The sequence below is a fragment of the Lemur catta genome, chromosome 11 (assembly GCF_020740605.2).
Source record: "Lemur catta isolate mLemCat1 chromosome 11, mLemCat1.pri, whole genome shotgun sequence".
NCBI lineage: Eukaryota > Metazoa > Chordata > Mammalia > Primates > Lemuridae > Lemur > Lemur catta.
This window is the reverse complement of record NC_059138.1, coordinates 93,872,162-93,893,863: the sequence shown is the minus strand read 5'-3', so window position 1 is coordinate 93,893,863 and position 21,702 is coordinate 93,872,162. Positions and strand designations below refer to the sequence as shown.

The following is a 21,702-nucleotide window of genomic DNA, read 5'->3' as shown; positions in this document are numbered from 1 at the left end:
TCCTTATTAACATGGTCATGTTTCTGAAACAGAGATGGCTCTTAGAATACCTTTCTTGGAAGTTTTTATTTTCCTTTTTCAATAAGTATAGATCATATGGTCTGAGGAATCCTAGAATGGAGAAAATACAATAATAATTCTATATTTTTAAGTAATACTACATTGATTTCAAAAGCTAGTGACAAAATTGTATAAATGTGGCATAATTTATTACTGTATATAAGCCTCTCCTGTTTTGTAAGTTTTTTTAAAATGTTGGTTCAGGGGACTTAATTGACGTCAGTAGGGTTTACATGTATTAAGATCAGCAAAACCTAAAAGTAAGTTCAGCTGTTACATCTTAGTTGAATTTATTTTTCAACATTATTGCCATTTGTATTTTAAAATGATTTTTGTTCCAGAATAACTTTCTGTTGAACATACGAAGCAAAAATACTGTCTGTGGACAAATTATGAGGATGTAGAGAAGTATACTGCTTTATTTGCTTAAAATCTTTGTTTTTCTTGTTAGAATTTAGCTATAAAAAATTAAGTTTTAACTTTTAAGAGTTGTTAAAGAGTTACAAGTTTCTTTGCTGAGTGCTCAAAGCAAATGAGGCCACCAGGGATGGGACGGCAGATCTGGAGTCCCGGGGCCAGGGGAGCTCCGCGGAGCCCACACCCATCGAGGGACTGTCAGAAAGAAACTTCCAGGAAGGGAGAACTCCCTGGGCTTTGCTTGGACCAGCCGGGCACAGGCTGAGCTCCCAGGACCAAGGCAGGCGGTTCCCAGCAGGGTCCTAGCAAGCTCAGCCTTGACGGGCGAGACCCTTGCCACCCTGAGTCCCTGAGAGAGGGGGTGCGGAGAGGGAGGACGGAGACAGGGGAGAGGTTTGGGGGAGCTGACTGCTGCTGCATTCACCGCAGACGCGCCTTGTTTCCTGCGAGCATCCGTGTGCCAGATGCCGTGGCCGCGTCATTGTGTATACTGCGCTCCGCACCTGGGCAGTAGGTGTTCTGATTCCCCTTTACAGGTGAGGATCTGAGCTGTAGGGCACAGCTGGTAAGTGGCAGGCCCAGGATCTCAGCCCAAGTCACCCCCTTTCACCTCCACGCTCTTTCCCAAGGCACCCCCCTGAATTTAAGCTCAAGTCAAGGACTCCGTGTTGGCTCTGGCCTGTGTGAACGCTAAGCAATAGGACGGGTGAGCTGCTCCTCATGAGCTGTTTCCTTCTTAAGGGGACAAATCCCTAAGTTCTTTCAAACCTCATTCCAGGAGGGAAGAGGAACACCCCCTGCCGAGCACCAGGACACGACCCCCGTCCCTCCCTGGGGGCTGTCCCCCTTCCATGGCTGCTGACCCCAGCCACTCCTAGGGCCTCCTTCTGGGTGGCTTTCCTGTGCCACCACTGGAAGAATTGGCTCTTCCTTTGCGTGTCTCTTAAGAGCTCTCATTTCTCTGCCTGACACCTGTTACCCCATAATTTCTCTACCTCTGATTCCCCCATGTCGCTTTGTAAGTCATTTGCAAACAGGAACTGGGTTTTCAGATTTTTAGATCTTTCCACCACTCATCGTGAGGGCTCTGAGCCTCAGTTTTCTCATCCGTGAAGTGGGATGACAGTTCCTGGCTGGGTTGCTGTCAAAGGCCTGGTGCGTTGTCATGTTTGAGTCTCGTTAAGCGTGAGTTTCCTTGCCGATGGAGGGCACGCGGAGTGAAGTTAGGCCTGTGCGTACACAAGAGGGGAGGAGTTTATTTGGAAACGTTATTATATTTCCTTTTAAAGGGAATGTCAGAGTTTCTGCTAAGTTTTTCTTGTGAGGCATAGGAACTAAATGGCTTTATTGTTTGCCCAAACTGAAGTGCCCTGCCTTTGGGGCAGTACGAGGTAGAATATGAGGCTGGGTGGGGGCTGCTGTGGGCCAGGAAGAATGCAAGGGGGAAGTAGAGGCAGCTGTGTGGGCAAGGTGGTACATGCCTTTGCCAAGGTTAAAAAGCCAGGGCCTCCCATGTTGGGCCAAGTCTGTGGCTGGACTTCTAATGTATTGTGCTTTTGTGTTCTTCCTCTTAAAGAGGCCCCCCAGACTATATAAACTTCCAGCCCCTCCAAAGAAGAATCTGCTCCTGGGGGTAGTTGGTTTGGTGCAGCCAGTGGTGAAGGGAAGGCTTCTCAAGGTCAGCGTTGTCAAAGGCTCTGTTTCAAGTGTTTGGCTTTAGGTCGAGGTGATGTGATTGCTCCTTGGAAATCCCAGGCTTGCAATAAAAGTTCTGGGTGTAAAAGGTCTGCAATAAAAACTCCCACCACGGCATTTATATATGGTTATTTGAGGCAGGTCGGTGGGGCTAAAGGAAGGGCTGAGGGTAGAGGCCCTTGGAGGCAGGAAGGGACTCGAGGCTGCTGGACTTATTTAGTGGCATCATACAGCGCTTTCTTCAGATCCTGCCCTGTCATCTGCAGAAGAATGGCCAATCTGACACCGGATTGCCTCAGTCACATCAGGACTAGCACAGATACGACCAGGAACAGTCCACTAATGCTGGGGGCCAGGATGTGAAACTTGGAGGAATTAACTTAGAGAAATGTAGCTTAAGGACACATAAATGCAGTGTTAGCTGGTATGTTTCTTGGTGGCTTGTAAATGGATTGGACTAATTGACTTAAGAGAATGATGAAGATTGGAAATGCAGGTCAGAGGAGGAGACAAATGCCATGCTGAGGTTGGAGACATCCGTGGGAATAGTCAGGGACTTCCTGAGGTCTGTGAACAGTCCCTTGGGACTGCCAGAGATGGGCTGGGGAGGGTACAGAGGTTTCAGAGGGGAACAGCCTTGGAGATAAGGTCAGGTTTTCTTTGTCTCTTTTCCCCTTGCTCCCCCTTCGCTTCCACAGGTAGCTGAGGCCTGGAGGCCCATTGTCCCTCACAAAGCCCCATGTCCAGTGCCCGTGGGATGGATCAGCACATCCAGGTGACGTGCCCTTGGTCTAATCAGCATGGTGTCTCCCAGTGGCCCTCCAGCCTGTTCTCCATTAGAACTCTGAATGTGGTGTCTGGCAGTGGGCTGAGCCCAGGTCCCTGGCCTGGCTGTGCCCTGTGGCTGGGCGGTGGCAGGTCTGAGTGGACGGGAAGGGCTGGGGGGGCCGCCGGCTGCTCCAGCAGGGCCTGTCCCTGCCGCGTGGCTCAGGTTTCGCCAGTCCAGGGATCCTCTGGGAGGCCCAGTCTCTATTTTGAGAAACAGTTCATGATGAGGTTATCAAGTGTCATATTTTCAGGGGCGAATTAAAGGCACCCAACACTCAGCTCTCAGCCCAGAAAATGGCCACATCCAAACAGGCTGGCTCTGGGCCGCGTGTCTGTCCACTTTCATGTCCCCACTCCTCTCCACTATTTTTGCTGAAGGTATCTTTGATTATAGGATAATGTCATCCTAAATAAAGTGCCATTTCCATTTATTTTAGGCAGTGAAACTTCTGATTATTAACAGAGGCAGAAATAAGATTGTGCATGATTAAACGTGAGGCGTAGTTGTTTTCACAGCAGGTGTGCATGCGTGTGCTAGCAGGCTTGCAGCCGGGCAGTCAGAATGCAGCTGGAAACCGGCGTTCTCTGTAAGCTCTGCTGCAGGGCAATGAGTGCGCGGGCTTTTCTCTGAACCGTGGTCCTGTGAGCCATTGCCCCCAGTGAAGGGAGTTGGGTTCATTTTCCTGGGAAATTCTCAGAGCTCTGTTGTGTTCCAATCAGTTACTCGCGGTGTGGAAAGCTGGCTAGTCAGATTTCACTGCTTTTCAGTTATTTACAAAAGCAAATAGAAATAGAACAGGCTTATCAGCGAGCCAGGCGATGCATTTCAGAGTGCATGGCGTCCCTATCTAACTCCGTGCTCTGCCCTTTTTATCTTAGGATTCCCACTCAGTTTGAGTCTCTTTTCACACTTTGCTGGAGGAACTTAATATAGCTCCGCTCCTTTTCTTCCCACTGAGGGGGGCGGGAAACATATCATGTGGCTTGTTGAAAGCAAATCACTTTGCTTAATATTTTCTTGCCTGGTTTGGCATTTTTGTTCTATTGACTTTTCTTGCCCCTTGGCAGTTCTGATAGTGAATCCAGAGGAAAACCAGAGGTTTTGCCACAGGTCCTGTGAGCTGAAATCAGTGCTCCTTCAGCCAGCCTGCCTCCTCGGGTGCTGACGCCAAACCGAAGTGCTTGCCATCACTATAAATAGATGCCTGTTACATGCCCAAAATGTGATGAAACCATTAAAGAATTTCCTTTTCATTAATGCTTGTAGAATTTCATTCTGTCACATTCAAGAACTTAATTGTTGTTTATATTTATTTTCTCTCATACGTCTCATGGACTATTTGTCATTTCCATGGTTATGTGTTGCGTAATTTACTCCTGGTCACTTCCGTAATTATCTATTATTTAACGCCTCAGTCAGTGAACTCACAAGTTCTCTGGTACTTTCATGGGACGTGGCTACTAATGGCCAGACAGCCCAGGGAGGAACCAGATAGACATTCATGAGAAAGTCACAGCATCTGGTTGCTGTGTCTTAAGGAAGTAAGAATGGCCCGTGCTGCCCGGATCTCAGTGCAGGGGTGCAGCGGGGCAGGCTGCTCCCCGGCTCTGCCGTCCTCGCTGAGGCCCGTTCCGACCCCTCGCAGAGCCCACAGCCAGGGGGTCCTGGGAAGTCTCAACTCTGCCCTCCCTGGTCGTCCCCCAGCAGAGGCAAGAGGGGAGAAGCTAGACCTTGGATAACGGTTCTTTACTTTGTTTACTGTTCTCTTCTTCCTCTCTTTCTTGGGGGCGGGGGAGGGGCTTCCATTTTTGGCTAAGAAAATGATGGTGAAGACGAAAGCCATGATGTCAGCCCATTTAGGGAATGGCTGGACGCAGAGGGGCACAGTCACGTCTCTCCCAATTCTCTTATCCTGCAAGAGGTCTCAGAAGGCCCCAGGGCCTTCAGTTCTGTATCATCTACCAGAACGGTCCCGTTGCTCAGATGTCAAGAAGTCCAGCCCAGTCTAAATCACAGCTTCCACCCCATGTCCAGTCAAGCTCTCCCTTTCAAGTGCGGGTCACCCACGCTGGCCTGACCACGTGCAGGAGCCCATGCCGGGGAGCCGCTGTCCAGCTGCTCATGTGGGTTTCTCTCTCCTTGGGACGCTGCCTCCATGGCCTGGGTGGGGATGAGGGGTGGGGACTGTCCTTTGCTGGGGGTCTCTGTGGTCTTCTTGCTGCTGGTCAGCCTGCCTCCTGGTGCTGCAGGTGCCCGCCGTTCCTGTGGGGTTTGTCTGTGCTGTGGGGCTCCTGCCCGCCTCCACCCCTGTCACGTGCCCCTGCAGCCTCTCAGCCCCGCCCTGCACACGGCCCTCTCGTCCAGGTCCCTGCAAAGGCCTCTAGAGTCCTCTGAGCCGTGCAGCATCCACTCGCCCAGGGTGCTACCTTCTGCCACCTGCTGCCGCGGCAGCCCCGGCCAGCCACTCCCAGTGCTGCCTGGGCGTCAGTTACAGCGCCCGCACTTCCCCAACCCCAGGCTTGGCCACGCTGCTCCCGGGCTGTAGCCTCCACACACCCCAGCCCTGCGTGGCTTGGTCCTCTGGGGGCCCCTAATTTGGGGGAGGGTGTAGAGAAGCCCTGTGATGTCCTTACCACATAGACGTGCCGGCCATGGAGGCGCCTCCTGTCCTTGCTGACCTCCACTAGAGAGAGGCTGGGCGGCAGATCGGGGTCTCCTCTGCACCAGTGCCTGCAGGGCTACCTTTAGCGTCTAGGCGACAGGATCCTGGCCAGCCCTGAGGCCTCAGCACGTGTGCAGGGACCGAATGTCTGATTCCACACTGTGTATTAACAGTTACGCTAACCGAAGGCTTGGGTCCCGGACACTGTGGCTGGGTTTGACAGAATGAAGTCACTTCGTCTGTACCTCACCCTGTGGGGAAGGTGTGGTTATTGCCCCCAGGGCACAGATGAGGAACTGGGGTCAGAGGAAGTTAAATGCATCGTGCTGGGTCACGGGCCAGCTGGTGGTGATGCTGGGATGTGAACCAGGCAGCGTTGACCTCTCTCCCGGTTCCTCCCTAGGGTCCTCTCGCCCAGTTCCCCTTGACTCCTACCTCCCATGGGACACTTCCACAAGAGTCACATGGCTTTCTCGCCCATGACTTCACTCCTTCATTCACTCACTGAAGGCTAGAGAGGGGTGACAGGTGCGACAGAAGGGCAGGAGACACCCTGTGTGCAGAACACCGGGGCTCCAGGGACATGGTGTGGGGATGTGGACGTGGGGAAACAGCGGTGGGATCTGAGGTCCGTCGGGTGGAGGAGTGTGGGCCTGACCCAGTGGGGATTCGCACCAGGGAGAATGGTGGCGGGGCGGAGGTGTCCTGGAGGAACATCTGTCTTCAGCCTGTGGAGATGGGGCTCGAGAGGGCGAGGGAGGTGGTGGAAGAGATTCTTTGGAGTTTGGGAGGGAAGAGACAGCAGTGGAGCAGCATCAGAGCAGCGGAAAGGGAGAGGAGAGGGGTCTGAGCCTTGCAGAGTGGGAATCCACCCCGGCAGCCTCTGGGCTCCGGGGAGGAGGAAGAGAGGGAGGGGACAGTGGGGTAGAGACCTCTGCGAATGCGAAGTTGTTGGCTGGAGTGGAGAGGCAGGAGCAGCGTGTTGCACAGAAGAGCTCTTCGCTTGAGTATTGTTAGGGCCTAGGAACCAGCAGACTTGTGCAGTCCCCTGAGGTGGTGGGAGCAAGGTGGTAGCGTGGTGTGGTTGTGGTCTCGTGCAGTAAAGAAGCTTGCCGTGAGGCATGTGTCCATGGGGGACATCTCAGGGCACACGCTTTGCTTCCTCCAGTGGGAAAGGGAGGTTGACCAGAACGCTGGGGACTGCCAGCCAGGGGTGTGGTTAAATCCAGGTGACACTGCAGCCCACACAGAGGAAACTGCAGGAGCAAAGTTGTGGGGGTTGGGGAGTGGCCAGATCCCTCTATCCCCAAACCTCTTGTGCCCTGCCCTCACTGGGACCCCTGGGCCCTTCTTGGGACGAGAGCTGAGGGCATGTCAGGCTCATGGGCACGTCTGTCTGCATGCACTGATTGGTTTGGCAGTGTCTTTTGTAGCCTGGGACAGTGCTGTTTGGTAGAAAGCAAATACAGCTTTCAAGCTTGGAACACTCCACTGCCACATAGAGACTGGCTGCAAGAAAACAGTGAGCTCTGGTTGTGCATAGTTTTTGAGGGGAAGGAAAGAAAAAAAAATCAAAACTCCTTCAGGAACAGAAAGTGCTAAATCATGGCTGTGAGGTAGCAAAAAGAATTGCTTTTTACAAATTCTACAAATGCTTCGGCGCACAGTTGGTTAGCTAAGGTAAAGAGCTGACTTGTCTCTCCAGGAATAATTGGACTTTCTCCCCAAGGGAACAAACTGCACTGCCCACTCTGGCAAAATCCAAGAAGGTGGTGCATGCATGTCCCTTGGGAGAAGGAAGCAGGGTTGCTGCCAGGCGTCGTCCTTAAAGACAAGTTCTGCCCTTCCTCATAACTCTGGAGTTCTTATTCTCATTTTGTAGGTTTGGAGGGTTTGTGAGTTTGAACAAGTGAACCAAGACAGTTCACTTTCCTTATGCAAAATGACTTCAGGTTGCCTTTGTTGGGAGTGCAGGGGCCGGCGCTGCGGGCTTGCTGGGGAGGCGCTGCATCAGGTGGCATCTTTATGAATAAGTCACTAGCTGGGCTGGATCAGATGCCTCTGCTGGTTTTCAGGGCCCTGCTTCGCCTCTGAGCTCCTCACCCAGGTAAGCACAGGAGCGGGCTCTGTCCTTAGCTCCTAGGGCGGTGTTGGCTGTGCAGGAGAAAGCCCCCTTGCTCTCCTTTTGGGGGCAAAGCCAGCCTGCTCCGGGCGAGGGCAGGGGACAGCTGGGGTTGTATGCAAACATTGCCTGGTCGTTTGGCAATCAGTAAGTTTTCTCCTCTGATCTATTCCATTTCATTTGTTAAGAATGTTCAAACCTCAGTAAACTACCACTGCTTATTTTTTGGAGGGAGCTATCCTTTTTCTGTAATATTCAACAATGCAGTAACTCTTGTTTTTATCTGATATTTGGAGCAGGGGCTGCTCTGCTCTGCTCAAGCATGGAGTGTGTGCCGATAGTTAAGTGATCCACACCAGGAGGCTTTCTTAACGTACTGGGACTTGGGTAATGGCTGTGGGACTCAGCTCTCAAATGTTCCTCTTTGAATATTTACTTGATGTATTGTGAGATATCAGCGTTCCCATATATACAGGCCCCAGAGTTTGGAGTTTGGTGAGTGTTATGGATATCTTTTGTTATTATGTCTTAGAGAATCCTATCTTGAAAACTAATCTCTTTATGTTGAGTTACTGAAAGCTTCCCCCACCCCCAGGTCAAAACTGTGAAATTCTATTGTGAGTAGGATTTCTTAGTCAATTTTGAATGCATTTGCTGCATAAATGAGCTTTTACTGGGCACCTTCAAGAGCTAGCTTTTGTTCTACTCTTGTGGACACAGGGAGCTGTTTTTAATCCCCAAGAGCAATAACAATGCCAGTAACAGCAGAATGAATGTAATTAGCTACCAGTCATTGCATGCGGCCTGTGTCCCAGCACCACCCTAGAAAGTTTACAGGAGTCATCTCATCTAATCCTCACGTAAGCCTGATAAATGCTGAGATCCCTTTCTCTTCAGCTCTTGGGGAAACTGAGGCTTGCGAATTACAGCAGCTTAGCCAAATGCAGTCATGTGTTGGAGGATACACACATGGCCATCCCTTAGCTGGGTTTGACCTCACCTCCTTCTGCCTCTGGAGCATGTGACCAGGGCCTAGTGGTTGGTTTGCAGCCATGGGAAGGTGTCCTGGGCAGACTTCCAAAAGACAGTGCCTCTGTGTGGCCTGAATGCAGTGTTCTGTGGGTGAAGCCATTCCTCCCTGGTTTATTGGACCAGTATATTGTTGAATGTCTTTATGACACAGCTGCAGTGTGAATATGGCTTCTTAGTTTGTTTCGTAGATAATATTTCAGCCCTTACTTATTTGGATGTTTTGTTGACTATTTCTCTAGTTTTATGTTTTGTTCTTATGGGGCAAAGATAGTAGGGAAAGCTTTGACAGGACTTCCCTGATTTCTTTTCTCCTCTATGAGAAGGAATTCTTGTCTTAGAAGGCACATTGCCATGAGCTTGGGAGGCGCTGGGCTCTGAGAGAATGTACTGCAGGGGTCCTTCCCTGGGGCCCCCGGCCACTCACAGGGGTTTGCAGAAATCTTGTGTGCGTGGAGGAGCCTTGGTACATCTTGCCTGAAAAGAAGATCCATAGCCCTCATCAGATGCTCAAGGAGTCCCTGACCCTGAAGGTATTTAGGGACCCTCAAGACTGACCTGGGGCCTGTCCCATCTGAGCCACTGGCCTGACAGCAGCCCTGGGCACGTCCTTCTGTGCCCCTGTGACTCCACTCCTTCCCCTGTTCTCTGCGGCAGTTGAACACACTCCCCATCATCCCACTGAGCCACGTGGAACCTTGAGCACTGAGTAAAGTTCACAGGGGCCCAACTTTGTTTATGAACAAGGCTTGTCCAGACCCCATGTCTGGGCAGAGGGTGCCCCCCCACCCCAGCTGCCCTGCAGGGTGCCAGCATTCAGCGTGCAGCACCTGGTCTGCCCATTCCGTGTCAGTTTGCCAGGTACTTGGGGCTTTCGTTCAGTGCATATTGGCTAAGGTGGCGTCCTAGGCTCAGAAAGACCTCGGCTGGAACTCTCGTCTTTCCAGCTGTGTCATCCTGAGAAAGTTAACTTAACCTGCTGGATCCTTGGTCATCCCGTCTGTAAAATGGGGATAGTAAACTTATCATATGAAGTTGTGCTTAGAATTGAACATATACAATGTGGCATAGCAGCTGGCTCAGAGGTGTTTAGAGAGTGAGAGCTAAAAAATAAACCGGCTTAATGTTGGGCTCAGAGATGTGGGACTTGGTGCAGGATGTGAGGCTGCCTCTTCAGCCTCTTTGCCAACTAGCCCTGCTTGCCTTGGTAGCGGCTGGCGGTCTTCTGGGTGTTTGGGTTTCTGGTTGTCCTCCTGTCATTTCGTTGCTAAGAAAGTTGAGCCCCGACATGACAGCTGAGTCGGAGCCAGTGGATTCACTGACTCACTCGCTCATTCATGTAGGTGGTTACCGTGTCGCCTTCCCTGAGCACTTCACCCAGTGCTGAGCAAGAAAGTCCCGGTTCCTGTTCTTTGGGATTTGTCTAGAGCTGCGACTGGTAATAAATAGCCAGACAAGTACCACAGGCAGCTTATTTACAGCTTGCAGACTGACTCCCTTCTGGGGCCAAGCACACGTCCTGCTGCCGGGGAATCTCACGGGGAGGGAACGGCAACTCCCTTCTGCCTGGAGCGTAAACAGACCCACTTAGCTTCATGGTTGGATCTGTAACCAAGAGACTCTGGTGTGCCTGGCTTCTCCCTGAAATTACCTTTCAGCAGATGTTGTTGGCTGCAGCCGGCCAGGATACCCACACAGTAAGTGGATACAGCCCACGTAGGCATGGCCTTCGGGTGAGCTGGCCTCAGCACAACCATGGACTTCGGAATCCACTGTTCTTGGACAGTAAGGAAACATTGTACCCTCATGTCCACAGATGAAGGGTGCACACTCAGAGACAGAAGAAACACACAGCAGGGTGCTCTTGGACGCTGGGTCTGGGAAAATACAGGGGCGTGTGGATTTTCCCTTTTTGGTCTGCAGGACCCATCTGCCCCAGGCCTGTCCAGCCTGGCTGGGCACCTGCCATCACCTGTGCAGTTAGGTTCGGATTCAGCTGCCCAGACCCTGAACCTGAGATTTGCTTTCACTATGCTGGGCAGTCCCTGTCATCTCAGATCCTCTGACTTTCAGAGAGCAGATTCTGAGCATTTTGCTGCGTGTTGAAGAGCTCTCAGAATAATAGCCCAGCTAGGAGCTTCCTAGTTGACGGGGGAATTAGCAAGCATCACCCTGAACCATAGAAAATGTGTGATGGTTTTAAGCTAAAACCATTTGGAGCTATGACTAGTGACCTTTGAAATGTCAGAAATGTTTTGATATGTATTTTTCATTTTATAAATAGTTCTTGCCAGGACACACCCAGCTTTTTTAACCTGGAGGGAGCAAAGGGAATTTGAGTTGTGTGCATGGTGATTCATACCCTGCTGAGCTCTAAGAACCTGTCTGTTTCCTGCTGGAGGGGGTGAGAGGAAGGAAAGCCAATCACCCGGCCTGCGTGCCACCAGCTGGAGCACCTGCCAGGAGCCAGGTGAGGTCCCAGCTCCAGTGGCTTCCTTAGACTCGTGCAGGAGTCCTGCTCTTTTCAAACCTCCCACACGCCTCTGAGTCTCGGTTAGATTCAGCTGCACAGCACCTACACACATCTTCAAGGAAGGCATCAGCTGCCTGGCAACACTGAGGACTTTCACAGCTGAGGAAGATGCTTGGGGTCCCCACGTGAATGACAGCAGTTCTTTCCCAGACTGAGCCACTCACGGTAGAGGAAGCTGGGAATTTCCGGTTTCTCACTGTGACCGTGTTACGTGGAGGATAGTGGTGAGGCTCATAGAAGTGATACCTGCAGACACGAAACAGGGAAGGAGGACCCAGCCTGGTCTCCGCCCGTGAGGCCCAGCCACACGCAGCCTCTGCTGCGTTACTGGTGTGTCTCCTCGGCAAATAGTCTGGCTTCAGCGGTATGGGTGGGTCCCCTTGCAAGGAGGAGGGTTCAAGGTGGAGCCAGGGAGAGGCTCCATCACACTCCGCTCACCACAGCCACACTCTCAGCCACTGAGCGCCACCTGCCCCTGCTGGCACTGGCGGGGCTCCCTCTCCTGGTGGGCCCACTCGCACTCCCTCTCCTGTGAGGGGCAGCTCCGCAGCATCTCTGCCTCCCCCTCCTGGGGCTGAGCATCTTCAGCCTCACCTGGGTGTGGGGGCAGGGGAGGCAGAGGCTGGGGTGCCCTGAGAAGGGGACTGCCGAGGCGTGGGCCACACCTGACGATCAGACGTACATGCGCATGGCAGCCGATGGAGTTGTTAGGATGACAATGTAATAATCCTAGTAAGATTTTTAAAAATTGTGGTGAAATACCCATAAAATTTACCATGTTGATCATTTTCAAGCATACAGTTCAGTAATGTTAAGTACATTCACATTGGTGTGCAAGTGATTTCCAGAACTCTCTTGCCTTTCAAACCGAAATGCTGTCCCCACCGAACAACTCCTCCCCAAGAGCCCCTGGCAACAGCTTCTCTACTTTCTGTCCCTATGAACTTGGCAACTCAAGCACCTTGTATATGTGGAATCACACGGTTCCCGACTGGCTTGTTTCAGTTAGCATGATGTCCTCAAGGTTCATTCTGTTGTAGCATATGTCAGAACTTCCTTCCTTTTTAAGGCTGAATGATGTTCCATGTTTCGTATTTACCACATTTTGTTTATCCATTCAGCCACTGATGGACACTTTGGTCATTTCTACCTTTGGCTGTTGTGAATAGGGCTGCTGTGAGCATAGTGCACAGGTATCTTTTCAAGCCCCTGCTTTCATGGCTTTTGGGTATATACACAGAAGTCGATGCTAGATCATGCGATAGTTATATTTTTAATTTTTTTAGGAACTGCGATAGTATTTTCCATAGCAGTGGTACCATTTTATATTCCCACCAACAGTGTACACCGGTTATAACTTCCCCACGTGCTCGCCAGCACTTGTTATGTTCTTTTGTTGTTGTGGATAGTGGCCATCCTAATGTTAACTACACTTTGCCTTAATATGATGGTGGTGGTTTTGGTCTTACATATTTCTGTGATTTAGAATATTAGAGCTAGAAGAGACTTAAGGACCCTGCAGTCCAGCCCCTGATCTCATTGATGTGGAAACTGAGACCCAGAAAGAAGAAACTCACCTGAAACCATGAAGGTGACACAGGGGATGTTCCTGTCTGCTGAGTCCCGATGTGGCCTCCGAGCTCATGTTAACACCATGATCCAGATGTAATGGCCAGTCATATGGACAGAGATGGAATTGAGGGACAAGATCAGCTTGCCAACCTGAGACTAGTCAGAAGCCACACTGAGGGCAGGACAGCGACCTGGGGCACTGATCCTCACCCCTGCAGACCCGTAGGGCTCCATGCAGTAGGACCGTGACCTGGGGCACTGATCCTCACCCCCGCAGAACCGTAGGACCCCATGCAGTAGGACCGTGACCTGGGGCACTGATCCTCACCCCTGCAGAACCGTAGGACCCCATGCAGTAGGACCGTGACCAGGAGCACTGATCCTCACCCCTGCAGAACCGTAGGACCCCATGCAGTAGGACCACGACCAGGGGAACTGATCCTCACCCCTGCAGAACCGTAGGGCTCCATGCAGTAGGACCGCGACCTGGGGCACTGATCCTCACCCCCGCAGAACCGTAGGACCCCATGCAGTAGGACCGCGACCTGGGGCACTGATCCTCACCCCTGCAGAACCGTAGGACCCCATGCAGTAGGACCGTGACCAGGAGCACTGATCCTCACCCCTGCAGAACCGTAGGACCCCATGCAGTAGGACCACGACCAGGGGAACTGATCCTCACCCCTGCAGAACCGTAGGGCTCCATGCAGTAGGACCGCGACCTGGGGCACTGATCCTCACCCCCGCAGAACCGTAGGACCCCATGCAGTAGGACCGCGACCTGGGGCACTGATCCTCACCCCTGCAGAACCGTAGGACCCCATGCAGTAGGACCGTGACCAGGAGCACTGATCCTCACCCCTGCAGAACCGTAGGACCCCATGCAGTAGGACCACGACCAGGGGAACTGATCCTCACCCCTGCAGAACCGTAGGGCTCCATGCAGTAGGACCGCGACCTGGGGCACTGATCCTCACCCCCGCAGAACCGTAGGACCCCATGCAGTAGGACCGCGACCTGGGGCACTGATCCTCACCCCTGCAGAACCGTAGGGCTCCATGCAGAGTCCACACAGTAGGACCACGTCCGGGGCTCGTCAGTGGCTGGGTCTGCTCTGAGGGGGAGAGCTCAGGGTATTCTGAGAGGAGATGCTTTGCAGTCTCATTTCCTCCTGCCCACGCTCACCTCCGCTTGAAGGTATCCCCATCATCTGAGACTCAACCCATCTGGAGCCAGCTGGTCATTTTCTCCTGGAACAGGTCCGCTGCCTGTTTTGAGCCTTGTGCTAGACTCAGAGACAGAAAACCACAGTGCCACCAGGAGGCCCTTTCCCTGTTCCCCAGGCCCCCCCATCCTGAGCTGTGTTGGTTCTTTACGACGTCTCTCTGTCTTCACGTCCTTCTACACCCCGGCACACCCCCCACACCTTTAACCCAGACCGTGGGGCTGGGCGGAGCCTGCGCTGTTTCCCCTGCCTCTCGCTGCCCCGCCTTCTCTCGCCACCCTGGAACGTCCCTAGGTGCTGCTCCCGTCACATTATTCTTGCGCTCGTTCTCACGAGTCATCGAGGGGCCCTGTTGGCTGTAGGATGTGGTGATTCCTTGGCCGGGCATTGCCCCGCCTGGCCTCACGTCCCCGCAACGGCCACGCTGCCCCAGTGGCTGGGCCCACCCAGCCCCACCCCTTCCTCGGTGACCTTGGTGAAAAATCACTTTCCAAATATTTGCGAGATACCCATTTATTTAGAACCCACCCGAGCACAGTTCCCTCACCTGTGAAATGAAAGTAGGCGTTCCTCTCCGCTAGGTTTCGAGGTTCAAAGGAGGCAGTGTGTTTGGGAAACCCCCAGCACCGGGTTTGTGTCCGGCAGGGGTGCTCAGCTCACGCATGCTGTTTTAGCCTCTGCTCCCGTGGTGTATGTTACAACATGTTTTGCTTTTTTCCATCTGGGGCTTCTCCTCCTTCCTCCCATCCCTTTGTTTCTTTCTCTAATATCTTGATTTCTGCTCATTCTTTAGACTGCTCAAGGCCACCTCCTGGCGTGGACGCCCTGCCCCTGAGGTCTACTCATATTTCTTCTCCCTCTGAAAGTTTTGCTCATTTGACACATTTTTATTCTGCTGTCTCTCTTTCATTCCTGTCTCAAGCTTTTATAAGTCCACAGTGTATCTTGTAGGCAGAAAATGTGTGTAATTTTCAACTGTGTCAATACCATCATCAATCAGCATTTGTAAGTAGTCATGCATCGCTTAATGATGCGGATATTTCTAAGAAAGGCATGATTAGGTGATTTTGTGGTTGTGTGAACATCACAGAGTGCACTTACACAAACCTAGGTGGTAGAGCCTACTGCACACCTAGGCTGTGTGGTGCAGCCTATTGCTCCCAGGCTACACACCTGCACACGCGTGACTGTACTGAGTGAGTACTGTTGGCAACTGTGACACAATGTAAGTATTTGTGTCTCTGAACATATCTAAACATAGAAAAGGTACAGTAAAAATATGGCATTTTGATCTGAGCAGACCACTGTCATGTATGTGGTCTATCCTTGACTGAAACATCGTTAATGCTGTGGATGACTGACCTATTAACATGAACTGCATGGTGCTACATACTTGAGAACACACAGCTGTAATATAGTATTTGCTGCCTTCCGGAGATGGTAAATAGCATTTGAGGAAGTGAGGCACCTACCTTGCCACATAAAGAGCTTAATAATAATGGGAGGTTGAGGTGGGCACGTGTCCAGTGTCCAGAGCGTGGTGATGGGCGGTGTGCTCAACCTGGAATCCCTGCGCTCACAGACGGACACAGAGCTACCAAAGAGGGTGCTGGAATCCACTGCCTCAGGCGTTGTTTTGGCATGAAAATATGTCATGTGCATTTCCCCAGATATACAGTTGTCATTCTGTGAGGCAAAAACACAGACTCAAATTTATCAACGTATATTAAATATATGTTTAGATAATATATCAATTGCTTTCATCAAATGATACAAAATTATATCTACAGTCCTAGACTCTTTTAATGTTTAAAAGGGGTTTTTGTTTTAATGAAATGTTACAATCTATTAACATAAAGTGACTCTCAAATATTCAGATTTAACTGGTCTGTGGTGGGACATGGGCATTTTTTAAGCCCCCACGGGCTTCCTGACGCGGTGCAGCCGCTGTAGATGGCACTGATCTTGGCCACACGTGTGCTCAGGACCGGAGCCCCCAGAGATGGGCTCTCAGAAGACATTGTTTTGAGCTGTGTCTTCCAGAGCTAAGCACGTAAGCCAGAGAGTGCCATGAGGCAAGCGGGTGGGGGTGCGTAGGTTCTCCAGAAACAGGAACTATCATCCGTAGCCAGAGGAGGGAGGAGATTGAAGAGTACTTCAAGACCAAGGGTCAGGGGAGACTTTCATGCTCTTTTGAGGTTTGGATGTCAATTACAGCCCCACAGGGGACAGACATGTGATGTCGTTGAGCCAACAGGTCCAGTGGTCAATGAATCCAGAGGGAAGTACACAGCTATTTTTCCCTGTGAAGGTGGTCAGGGCCTTATCAAATCTTTTTTTTTTTTCCAAAATGAGTTAAAAATTTCTTTTCTTAGTGCAACATATTCCAGTGTTTTAAACGTTGCCTGAGTTAACACACACATATGCACACGTGCACACAGCACTGTGCTGGGCAAACAAACTTCCCTGGTGCCCTTCAGCCTGCTGGGTTGCAGCTAAGGCCACAGCCAGCGGGCTCTGCCAGGCCTATGAGCCGCTGAACACCCTCCCAGGCCCCTCTCAGCAACACTGCGGGAGAAGGAATCCAAGTAGGCAACATAAGTGATGGAGATGGTGCTAGCTGGTGGGAACAGAGCATTGTTATGTGGCTCTGTTTGTGTCTACCATGGCGATGAGGGTTTGGACCAGGGTAGTGACAGTGACATGGGGAGAGAAGGTTGGATGAAATGATATCACAAAGATGGCTCTGGTCATTGGGGACAGGTGGTTTATTCGGGATAAGGTAGGGGCAGTCGGAACCCCTTCTGCCCCTCTCCAGCCTCTTGCTCCTGTCGTGGGCTGGCTGAGCAAGTAAATGTATCAGTAGCTGCGTCCTGTTGGACTCGTGTGTTCTGGAGGAGTTCAAGCCAGCTCGGTTGGAAAATGTGTTTATTTTCTAAAAACTTGTAAAATAAACATTTTGTTTTATTTTGAAAGCACCTTTGGGAGGTAATGCTAATAGCACGTGGGCTGCTCAGAGACTAAGCTTTTAGCCCTAGACCAAAGGTCGGTTAATAAAAAAACTCCGTAGCCTGTTTCTCTCTGTCTTGGTTTTTCCATCTCTAAAATGGGGTGACACCTGTTCTTCCTAAAGAGGCTGAATAATGTGGTTCTTTTAATTTTTTCAGGCTCTGGAACCAAGTTGTCCTGAGTTCTATGTTGGCTCTTCCTGTCTGTAATATTGGAAGGGGTGCCCACATTCCTTCTCTGTGACACAGGAATAATAATAGTACCCCTCAGAGAGGTATAGCGAGGAATAAATGGATTACTAGTCCTTAAAATAGTGCCATGTATGTTGACTATTTTTTAATTCTATAAATTGAAAGGAAGGAAGTATATAATGGATAAGAATATAGCATAAAATTATTATCATATAAATATAAAGCTTTTAACAGCCAAGAATTTATACCTACTTGCCATAGTAGAGGATAGGACCTGAATGTTATTCCCAGGTCTTGTATTAACCAGTGACATGAACATCAGTAGGTTTACAGCCCCATCTGAATGACATTTGTTCTTTTTTTTTTCCATTTTTAAATGACCTTTTTCATTTTTTAAGTAATACACATATAGGTGATATTACAGAAAAATTATGAAATGTGTAGAAATAAAAATAGCAAAACATATGTCATGCCACTTATCACCAGGAGGTCACTGTTGTTAATTCTTTCCTGTATCTCTCTAGACCGTTTTATGATCTATTTCTATAATGTAGACCTCTTTTTAAAATGGAATTTTCCTAAACAAATAATGTTTTGAAGTTTGTTTTTTAAAAAAGTCTGTATTGAGCATTTTTGCACATAAAATTATATGTTTTTAAAGCATATTTAACTAGTGCCCATATAACTTGTACCATAATTTATTGACACTGTCTTTATTGATGTATAGTTAGGTTATTTATTTGTTTATTTTCCATGAGAAATTATGTTGCGATGAGTGTCTTTGAACCTCTCACAATGCAGTCTTGTGGGATTATTTCTTCAGGATAAAATTCTAGAGATAGAGTTCCTGTGTCTCAGATACCTCATGCCAAAATGCCTCCAAGAAGATTGCTCTGCAGCAGAGTTTAAAGTGCGTTGAGGGCTCACGTTGCCTCTTTTTGGATCCTCTGACTGGAGTGTGGTTGTAGGTCAGGGAGGCAGGGGGACAGGAGCAAGCCCTCCGGACTCAGCGGGTCTGGTTTGCATCTCCGCCCAGACACTGAATAATTGTATGCCTTTGGGTGAGCTGCAGAGCTCTGAGACTCAGTTTCTCAGCTGCAAAATATTTTGACTACTGGATGAAGAAAACTTGATAAGGTTATTATTAGCGTAGGTCCTAGTGAGTGTCAAGTGCTGAGTAAATACTGTCATTATAATAAAACACCCAGGGCCTGTATAAAATAAGGTCCTTCTAAGTAAATAAGTACATATATACATGCATGCATATATATCCTACATATAAAATAAAATAGCTATATAAAGTTGTGTTCCTGGACGGATCTGGAGGAAACAAGAATGTAAACATGTCCGTCAGAGTAGGCAACTCATTGTCAGGTATTTAGAAGTCTCCCACAAGGTGAATTGGACATTCCAAGCCAGTCTGAAATAACGTGCAAACAAAGGTAAAAGGGTCGTGCGTTACCCTTTGCCATCACTGTGTCCTTTCCCTGCCAAACAGCCGCATCCGTCACAGTGGCTGTGTGGGTGGGTGTTGGCCTGGTGCACTTGGTGACAGCACTTCGTTGAGATCAAGGACGCGTGGCATCCAGGTCCTCAGAGCCGGGGCGGGATTGAAACCAGAGCGGGTCAGACCCTCAGTGGAGTCCCCTGGTTCACTGTGACTTGACTGACGCGTTGTGACGTATCCTCCACTCGACCGGGCCACGCAAACTGTGCTGCACCCTCCGTCGCCTTGCTGGGGACCTGGGAGGAACAGGCTGTGCTGCCCTCAGATGGCGAACGCGTTTTTGGCGCGTTTCTTCCCGGTGCTTCCTTTCAGAAACGCGCCCTCTGTCATTTTTAACTTGTTTAGTTTTTACTTGTTTCGGGAGGATATTGCCTCCCTTAGCATTGAAGAGTGCCGACACACTGATTTTAAAAAGGCCGTGCAACTCTGAAAGCATTTCTGAAGATGGACATAAAGGCATATAAGAGTGCGTATTATGAGGGAAGTATGAAAACTGCCACTTCATTCTGTGCTTCTGTGTTGTCATTTTTTAAGGAGGAGGATGAAGGCCCGTGCTCCCCCGCCCCCTGGCAAGCCTGCCACTCCAGGCGGGGACAGTGAGCAGAAGCCTCCCCGGGATATGGCCCTCGGCCTGCAGCGGAACCTGATCCACACGAAGGAAGCGCTGAGGGACAGCACCGTGGACGTCACTGTGGTCCTGCCCAGTGGGCTGGAGAAGAGGAGTGTGCTCAACGGGAGGTGAGAGCTGGGCTCCGGGAGGGTCCCTGTGCCCCCGCGTGCAGTGATGCGGAGCAGAGTCGGGGGTGGATGTAGAGGTATTGCACCTTCCCCACGCCAGGTCTGACCCCAGGGCCTCACAGACGTAGATCCAGGCCTAGGTGGCAACTGAGGACAGCTTGAACTCTCACCTGGAATGAGTTTATGCCAGCGGCCCAGCCATGGCTCTCCTTGGGGCTTAGGAGGGCCAGGGCCGCATGGCTCACTGCTGGTAGAGGGATTCTCAGAAAGAAGGGCAGGTGCGGAGGTGACCAGCGGCCCCAGGGCTGGAACAGCCAGGAGGGCAGTCTCTGGAATCAACTGCCCGCCGTCCACTTGCAAGCTGCCCTGTAGAGGGGTAGATATGATTGGCAATCAACTTTTTCAAGTGAAAACAATTTAAGTTTAGATTAAAGAATAAAATTCAATGCATGGATTTCTAATTTAAGGGAATCAACTTCCAGACCCTTCCTTCCCACACCCACTGTTCTTGGGGCTGCTGCCTGTGCAGGCCTCGGGCCCGTGTCACGGCCACGTCTCTCACGAAAGGTACAACCACAACGTGGGCAGTGCCTCCGTCAATCACAGTACTGTGAGTTTTGTTACCCGTACAGCTTCAAATATGTTTGATACTGATCTAAATATATCACTATTATGTTGTTTGATCGGTTTTATGCTACTATTACTGATGTTTTTACTGATAACTCAATCTATAATAGAAAGTTTCAAAGAAGTCTCAGGAAGAAAAATTAAATGTAAATGTTTATACATGTTTTTACTGTAGAGAAGTATGATAGAATGCTCAATTATAAAATTATGTGTAAACATATATTCGTATAATTCTGATGCAGTAGTGAATGGAAATAGCATTTATAAGAAAACAAGGAGCATAAGAAATGATATAAAATACTTACCTCTTTTAACTCTCATAAAGGAGTTTGCCTGACTAATTTTAAAATGGATAGTGGTAGAAATCACATCACTCTGGGTACTTTTATCCTCACGGATACATTTTAAAAAGTAATGCAAGAGTTTTATTAAAATACCAGCACTTAAATTATACCTGAAATCCACCTAATCCTTTGTAACTATTTTATTAATTATTATTAATTAATTTATAATGAACATTCTAGGTGATAGTTTAATGGGCAAAGGGGTACATAAGCTTTGAAAATTACTGTGTGGGACGGGGACTGTTGAGTCCTGGGAGACAACACTCTCTACTGTCCAAGGGGACAAACTGCTGTCCAGTGTGGTGCCACCAGGCCTCAGGGCTGCTCCTCAGTGGGGTCCTCCTGTCGCAGCAGGAGGGCTCAGCAATCAGTTGTCCACACTGGCTCAGTGTGGGAGGTGCCCAGGCTGGAAGCCTTGGCCACGGAAGCCACTGTCCCCTGTGGCAGCTCCCTGGGCCTCCTCCAGGGTGCACGCCTACAACAGTGGAGTTGGAAGAGTTTCTGCATGCTTCTCTGTTCTACAGGGTAGTTGTTGGCCAAAGTATATTCTTCCTGTGGAACTTTATAACTTAAGAAGTATGTTATATTATTATGGTTTTAAAAACAATTTTAGAATATGCATGAAATTTTATCAGCGAATGTATCATGGTTTACTCACTATGCTTATATTTTGGCCCAATTTCTAGGTACTTTTTTTTTTTTTAATAGAATGGCATTGTGGATCATGTATTAAGACTGTAATGCCTGGGTCCAGTTTTACAAATGATGAAAAGTAAAAATATTATTTTGAAATTTGCCTTCAAATAGAACACATTCTTCTAATGTATCTATAGGGTTTTTTTTTTCCTTATAAAGTAGAAGTTACCACCATGCAGTTTTGCAGTGTAGTTACTAAGAATAGGTACAACCTTAGAGATTGAGGATTAAAATAACTTTATCTTTTCTAAGTAGTGAAAGGATTAGTGCGTCAGAGCAGCAGCCTGTGAGCTGCCTCAAGTGGGCCTCTGGGGTGGGAACTGTTGCAGATGCAGCCGTCTTTCTTTGGGAATTGGTTTTATGGGGTGTGCTCTTTAATAATGTAAGAGTGGGCTGAAGCTAAATTCCTAACACTTGCTTAAAATAGATCTATTCATTTTGTTGTC

General features: G+C 49.6%; 1 protein-coding gene across 13 annotated transcripts in view; it reads left to right on the top strand.

Moving 5' to 3' along the window:
* COBL (cordon-bleu WH2 repeat protein) overlaps window positions 1-21,702 on the top strand; it is a 283,679-nt gene that overhangs the window by 68,127 nt on the left and 193,850 nt on the right. For all 13 annotated transcript variants that reach the window (XM_045564748.1, XM_045564745.1, XM_045564737.1 and 10 more), the window contains one exon: window positions 19,386-19,589. In XM_045564748.1, the coding sequence (XP_045420704.1) occupies window positions 19,386-19,589 (204 nt within the window). The remainder of the gene's footprint in view (window positions 1-19,385; window positions 19,590-21,702) is intronic.